This window comes from Phascolarctos cinereus, unplaced genomic scaffold (genome assembly GCF_003287225.1).
Source record: "Phascolarctos cinereus isolate Bilbo 61053 unplaced genomic scaffold, phaCin_HiC Scaffold_5;HRSCAF=322, whole genome shotgun sequence".
NCBI lineage: Eukaryota > Metazoa > Chordata > Mammalia > Diprotodontia > Phascolarctidae > Phascolarctos > Phascolarctos cinereus.
The window spans coordinates 286,249,244-286,256,583 of record NW_027555958.1 but is presented as its reverse complement, the minus strand read 5'-3'; the positions used below and the strand labels follow the sequence as shown (position 1 = coordinate 286,256,583).

Genomic DNA, 7,340 nt, shown 5'->3' with positions numbered 1-7,340 from the left:
CCTTGTCAGTAACCTGCTGGGGCCTCTTGGAATCATGGGGAAAGGGGGAAAGCCCGGCCCTGGCCTCTGAACTTTCCCCATGCAATCTACCTAAATTAGCTTGGTATTCCCAGGAAGAAGAGGTAGAGCCCACTGCCTCCCACCAAACCCTCTTCAAGGAATTCGTGGGACTTGGTATACTCTCCAAAATACTGCTGTTTAATTCTGAAAAACACACAAATGCCAATATTAACCAGAGTAAGAAGTATCACTCTCATGCAATACACAGTTCCCTAGGCTGGAAGAAGCCTGGAGCCACCTTTTGGAGACCAAGCTGGAAGGCCTGCTGTGTTGTAGGCCAAGGTTTTTGGTCTCTGACTTGAAAGCCCAACCCAGGCAGCCACACAAAACTGCAATGCCCCTCTTTCCCCCACTGTCACATGCTTAGGCCTGGATTGGAATGGGAACAAACACAAGAAAGCAGGGTTGGCATGAGGAGTTTGGACTAACTGGAAGAAGGTAAATGGGCAGATCACATATGGGTTTGTGGTACCTGTCCCTACAGAGTCCACCTGTCCTATAGTAGGTGAGAGAGGACTCTGGGAAAACAATCACATGGGTACCCTCCCAAGGCCCTAATCATGATGATCTGGCTCTATACAGGTAACTTACTCAGAAAAAAGAAAAAACAAAACAAAACAAAAAACCAGTCTCCAGAACCCCAATTGATCTAGCCTCATTCGCAGTGGGGCTTCTGGATTCTGAACCAGGATGAGTAGAAAGAGGAAGGGGAACCCCATCTGGCCTTTGTGGTACCTAATGCTTAGAACAATGCAAAGGAAGATGGACAGGGGCAGGTGTTAATGGGAGAGGCAGGTCTCAGTTTGCTTCATTCTGCTTTATCTGGGTCAAAGCCCTGGAGTTTCTCCTAGAACAATCTGAATATGGTAGGAGATTGACAGTCTGGGAGCAGGCCAGCTAGGGCCCAATCCTCAAGAAAGGAAGAGATGAAAGGTAGGGAAGAGGGCCAGCTAGGTGGCCCAGTGGATAGAGCACAAGCCCTTGAGTCAGGAGGCCCTCAGTTCAAATCTGACCTTAGACACTTACTAGTTGTGTGACCTTGGGCAAGTGACTTAACCCTGATTACCCCACCTGAAAAAAATTTTTTAAATGTTTAAAAAAGAGAGGGAGGGAGAACTTCCTCACTTCCCCCTCCTCATCCAAGAGAAATGCTAACATTACTCTAAGAAGCTACATGTTAAAGTTGCACATTTACCAAAAGCCTTGGGTCAAAAAGAGAAAATCCTTGGCCTGACTCTCAGCTGCTCACTGACACTGAAGTCCTTGCCTAGGATGGAACCCCTAAGCATAGATACTCTCTTGAAGCTCTTCAGCAAGGGAGCCCAGAATCTCTTTTATCAAGTGCCTCACATTGGAGGGGGGGGAAGGTCAAGAGGGGGAAAAGGACATCAGGAATGAGTCGTTTCATTCTCAAATGGGGATCTAGGGAAACAAGGTAGACCAAGCCAGCTGAACTTGTGCAACTCCTTCCTTTTCTTACATATACACACACACTGAAACTCAATTCACACCTTCACATCTGTACTCTCCTGAGGTTTTCACTCATTTGACTTTTGATACTTGGGAATCATACATCAGGTCAGACCACAGTGATTCAGTGGTTATTGTGGTCCCTGAGCCTCTGAGAAACAAAAAGTACAAAGGCTGCTTGTCTCTCATGAGCTAAAGTGTGGTAGGGGGCACAGTAGCCACTAATTGCCCTTTTCTGGGTTCTCCTGGTGAGCTGGAACAAAGCCACAGTCCCCTAAAGTTAAGAGTTGGCTGGGGGCTTTACCAGAGAAGTTTGGATGGAGGCCCCCTGAACTGAAAGGCAATAGGGAGGTTATTAGCCCCTTTCTCTGAGGGAAACGGGTTTTCTATTTTTCTGAAGTTTTCACTATTGTGGTACCAGACCAAAATTTAACTTAAAAATATCTTTGGTCCTCAAATGCCAAGTCTCATACCAGGGACCCAGAAGCTATAAGCATTGGGAGGAGGGGAGCAGAGAAACCTGGGGTAAGCCTGATGCAAGAGTCTAGGTCCCTCCTGGGGGAAAGCTTTGATGGGATGGTGTGTATGTGTAACTTATTTCTTTGGCATTCCTTATGCTTCTGCCCTTTGTGCCTTTTTTTTTCAGTTGGGGGACTCATTGCCCCCCTGGAGTACTCAAGATGTTTAAGAGTTCAGTCTGGAGGTGGGGAACGGCACTAAACCCAGTGGTTCATTCTCCCCAGGCTCCTTCTGCCCCTCTTCTCTCACACAAATGGGCAGCAGCTGGGCTGTTTCTTCTGGGATTCCACATAGTCATGAATCTGGAAGCTGGGCTCATTTGCCTGTTGTCGCCCAGCTCGGTGCTTCAGCTCCCTGAAAGAGGCCAGGGTTGAGATTGTAGCTCCAAAAAGAGTCCCCCTCATCCCCCAGGCTCAGAAGTGATGGGTCCCTCAGGTTCTGGGGCATTCCATTACTCTTTTGGATGGTGGTGGTGGTGACACTCTTTCTCCTCCTCCCATCCCCTGCTTCCCAAGAAAGGACCCTCCTCTGTCCCATGGACTGACCTGGCAATAGCCAAAAAGGCTAGCTCCACATTCATGCCCGTCTTAGCACTGGTTTCCATGAAAGGCACACCATATTCCTGTCAAGTAGGAAGTATCTTCAGGATCTGCTGTTCCCCCTGGTCAGTCCCTTCCTCAACCCTCTCTTTATCCCATGGGCAATCACTTACTCTGGCCAATGTCTCTCCATCTTCTGATCGGACTACCCTTTCTCTGCTCACATCCGCCTGCAAAATCCACACCCATCACTCTGGAGAAGCATATCTTCCCTCTACCCTCCTACCGCCAGAGCCCAAACCGCTCCCTGCCCAGACCGTGGACCGTGCCTGCCCTCTGCTGGTTGCCTGTGGGACTCAAGAACAGTTGATTGACTGCAGACAATGCCAAGGAGATGTGGTTAGAGCCAGGTACTAGGAGGACCTGTGGCTGAGGCATAACAGCCTTCTAGATCCCAGAGGTATCAACCCAAGACGCTGAACACTCTGGTTAATGCCATTAGGTGCCATTATAGCCAAGGATTTGAGAGTCCATCCCAGAAGGGGATCAGTCAACTGTTCCCAGCCTCAGTCCTTAAACCTAACTCCACTATGGAAAGGACAAGGACATAAGGATGACTCCATCTCCTCTCCAAAACCTCCTAGTCAGAAAGGTTTGAACCCAGAGGGGAGGAAATGTGGGAGTGTATGGAAGAGAGGAGCCAAAGATCCCACCTTCCTCCACCACCACATACAAAAATTCCCTATGCCTTCGTAGAACTCATAGATTTTTTTTAATAGAGGAAGAGGTAAGCGGGGGAGGGAAGGAGAGAATTTGGAATTCAAAATTTTTTAAATGAATTTTAAAAAAATTGTTACATGTAATTGGGACAGAGTTAATAAAATAAAGATATACCGGGAAAAATAAACAAATTATTGACTTATTTTAATAAATCAAAACAAAAACTGAATGCTGTTAAAGTAATGACCGAGCTTCCTCCCCAACTTCCACCCCACATTTTAGAGATGAGGAAATTGAAGTTAAGAAAGGTTAAATGATTTGTTCATGGTCATTTAGTGTCTGAGGTAGGATATGAACTCAGTTTTTCCCAAATCAGCGTTCAGCATTCTATCCACTATGCCATATGGAGTGTTTTGAAGAAAAGATAGGAGAAAAACACCTCCATTCTTCTCCGAAGAAAGCTGGGGGGCTATGTTGTAAAATACCTTTTTTTGAGATATTAACTAGTATTATTAAACTTTATAAAAGTCTTTTTTTTTATAACTCAGGGAGAAAGAAGATGGGTACATGATGTAAGTAATATAAAACAAAAAGATTAGAATAAAAGTGTTTTTTTTTAATAGAGGAGGTAGTTTGTGACACTGAAGCAGGGTGGAGGGTTACCTTAGAGAGGTAATTGGCCCAGAAGCAATACGTACCTTGTTGCCTAGCAACATGATCACCACATCCTTTTGGGCATACTCGTGTATCTCAGTTAGCCAAGCCTATAGGACAGGGTGGATGAGTTAGTGGAGAAAAAAGGGACCTAATTAGATGGCAGGACTTCCATCCTGAGAAGATCCCCATCTACCCCAGTCAATGCTCCACCCCTTCCCCGTTCCCCTTTCACTTCCTATCAACTATTTCCTCTGTACTGACTCATTTCATTGGTCAGTTAATTCAAATTAATAATCATTTACTAAGTATCTAGTCTGGGGAAATACAATGATAAAAATAAAATAGTTCATAAGTTCTACTAAGAGAAAATAAGTATATCTGTCTCCTGTGTCTCAGCCTTCCTACTTCTCCCTCAACCAAACTCATCAATCAATCACTTAATAAATAAGCTTTTATTATTATATATCACAATACATAATAAGCTTATCCTGTGCCAGGCACTGGTGATTTAAAGATAAAACAAAAAATGGTCCCTGCCCCCAATAAGGTTACATTCCAACAGAATGTTTTCTGTATATCTATATATGTGTGTGAGTATGTATATATAGACACACATAAATACATGTGTAGGATATGTACATGTATATCCACATACACGTATATATTTATAAGTATGCATATGTGTAAATATATGCACAGGCAAATATGCAAGATAAATGCTGCAGAATAGTAGGAATGGAACCTCAGAGGAGACCTCATACCAGCTCTCTGCATTGGAATCCTTATTTTAAGGTCCAGCCCTTGGCCTGTGAAGTCTTCTTTCCCTGACTGACCAAACCACTTTCTCTTCTCTGAAAAGTTTGTATGTCTCCCCATTGCGTTATAAACTCCTTAAGAGACTCTTTGTCTTACGCTTTCTGCTTTGAAACTCTCACAATATTTAGTATAGTGCTGCTCTATACACAGTAAACAGGCAGTATTTTGGGTTTGGTCCATTGAGGAGCATAACCTCTCTTCTTGCCTTCTTTTTATTCTCCACCCACCCAGCTTACATACTTATCCTAGCCCAACTTGTAATTGACCATCAACATCTGGCACTGGTAGTCCCAATGGGCTGGGTCCCTAATTGGTAACTCAGGTGAAGCCTGAAGTTGTTTCTATGTCCTTTTATATGAAATGTGTATGTGAGCTATGTTCAGAGTTGTTTACGGGGCCCATCGGAGGCTGTAGGCTTCTTACAGACTTCAACTTATTTGCTAATAAAATACAAAAGGACAGTTATCTGTTTCTGACTCATCAACCCAAGTGCTTTTAGAAAGTAGTTTTGCTCCCAGGGCAGGGGGTCATGGTGGGGAGGGAGTCCTGGCCTTGGGTGCTATCTGGGGGAGCCAGAGAAATGGAAGGACTTACCCGAATATTGTCAAAGGAAGATTTGTTGGTGATATCATAGAGCAGGAGCAGGGCTAGAAGGGGAGAAAAAGAACAGTAGGAATTTGGGGGCTCTGCTTTTGGTAGAGGGAGGAAAAAGGAGATGGGAACTGGGGGGAAGGACACAGAGCCTTTGGGGAGAGTATAGAGACCTACCTTGGGCATCCCGGTAGTAGGCATGGGTGACGCTTCGGAATCGTTCCTGCCCTGCTGTGTCCCAAATCTAAGAAGAGACAGAAAATCAGTAAGAAGGAGAGACAGGAAAATCAGCCACTCTAGGGAAAAGAAAACCCTTTGAAGTAAGTGAGATATAGGAAAATGACTGGGCCCCTCTTGCACTGTGCAAGATACAAGGTGGAATTCCCTACAGTGTAGCAGGGCATACATCTGGTAACCTAGAACAGACCCTGTCCTTTCCAGTGAGAAGGAGGAAAATACTTGTCCAGAGTCCTTGGACACTGACTGCCTAATGATCTGACCTCCTGGAATTTTCCAGGCTCCTTCTCAGGAAATCATCTCACCCTAACCTCAAATAGTGAAGGGGGGTGGGGTGGGGAAAGAGTCAACATAAGCTGTTCCCTCAGCACTGGTGGAAGAAGCCACTTCTAAAGTGAAAAGGGGATTGGACGTGGAAAGCTTCTAAAATATTTGTTCAAAGGCCCTGCCTGGGACAGGGCCAGAAAGAGAAACTTTAAATTGAGAAAAACCTATAATAGAAGCCAGGGAGCTTGAAAGCTGTTATTTCTATACAGACAAGAGCAACTTCCTCCCTCTCTAGGGCCCCACAGGAAGTTACCCCAAACAGAACATAACCACAGCCCTTGACAGGCCTCCTGTGGCTAAGTCCTATCAGCATAGGCAGACTGATCATTCCCTCTTCTCTCCCCATCCCCCATCCCCCAACCCCAGTCCCTCGATTTACCTGTAGTTTCACTTTCATACCATCCACAGTCACCACCTTATTCTAAAAAAGAAGTAAACAATAAGGGTGGAGGGAAACTTCATAGGTTTGGGGTACTCAAGTTCCTCATCTTTTAGCATACCATCCTTAGAGGGATCTCATACCCTGACCCTCTCAAGGGAGCTTAGAGATTTGGGAAGATCTAGTATCACTTGCATGGTCAAACCCATCCATGAAAGTAAGGAAGGGCCCCAAGAGTAGAAGGCTTAGAACTGGCTCTCAGCTATCCCTATCCTAGCCATTTTTTCCCCCTAACCTCCCTTCCCCTGTTCTTTGCTCCACCTTGGGATTGGGTTGGTGGAGTATAGACTGAAGCATAGTGTAGTTGAAAGGGTGAGTCCTAATTCTTGATGAGAATCAACAGTCAGGGCTCTTCTTATCCTTTCTTCACTCCATGTCTGCCACCCCAGAAAATATTCAATTTTGTCACAGTACCTTGCATATAGTAGTAACTTAGTAAATGTTTATTGATATCATCATGACTCTCTCCTAAAGACATTGTCCCAAAGGTCTCGCCTGTGGACTCTGATGTGGCTGGGCCAGCTTAGCCTAGAAGGCAGGTATCTAAATAAGGAGGACAGAGCCACTTCCATGGAGCTGTTACCCTGCTCCAGCTATCACCCATCTGCATTTCCCATGACTAAAGACCTCTACTAATCTTTTCCTCCTAATTAGATTCTCAGTTCTTTATGCTTACATAATGGAGTGGTTTGGGGTCTGAGTCCAGTGGCCCAACCATCTCACATCCCTGGGCTGGGGCAAACACAAATGTTGATTCCTCCCAGTCCTGCTGGAGAAGTCACTCCTGGAACTGATGGCAAGATGGCTGAACCAAGAGAGGAAGTCTTAGAAGTTCCTTTAGACCCTTTTCCACAGAAGAAGAACCCAGAGAAATTATGGACCATGTAATGTCCAATGGCTTTCCCACCATGTCCAATCCTATTAAGACTACAAGTTCTATGTGGTAAGAGACTATGTCTATTCTT

The 7,340-nt window shown here is 45.1% G+C and overlaps 1 protein-coding gene across 3 annotated transcripts in view; it reads right to left on the bottom strand.

The window, feature by feature from the left end:
* Positions 1 to 177: 177 nt before the first annotated feature.
* The window catches only part of RAB37 (RAB37, member RAS oncogene family), a 93,285-nt gene continuing 86,122 nt past the window's right edge, over positions 178 to 7,340 (bottom strand). For all 3 annotated transcript variants that reach the window (XM_021002459.2, XM_021002460.2, XM_021002458.2), the window contains 7 exons: positions 6,316 to 6,357; positions 5,550 to 5,616; positions 5,376 to 5,428; positions 4,007 to 4,072; positions 2,762 to 2,818; positions 2,595 to 2,671; positions 178 to 2,403 (listed from right to left, as the gene is read on the bottom strand). In XM_021002459.2, coding sequence (XP_020858118.1) covers positions 2,295 to 2,403; positions 2,595 to 2,671; positions 2,762 to 2,818; positions 4,007 to 4,072; positions 5,376 to 5,428; positions 5,550 to 5,616; positions 6,316 to 6,357 — 471 coding nt within the window. In that variant the 3' untranslated portion in view covers positions 178 to 2,294. The remainder of the gene's footprint in view (positions 2,404 to 2,594; positions 2,672 to 2,761; positions 2,819 to 4,006; positions 4,073 to 5,375; positions 5,429 to 5,549; positions 5,617 to 6,315; positions 6,358 to 7,340) is intronic.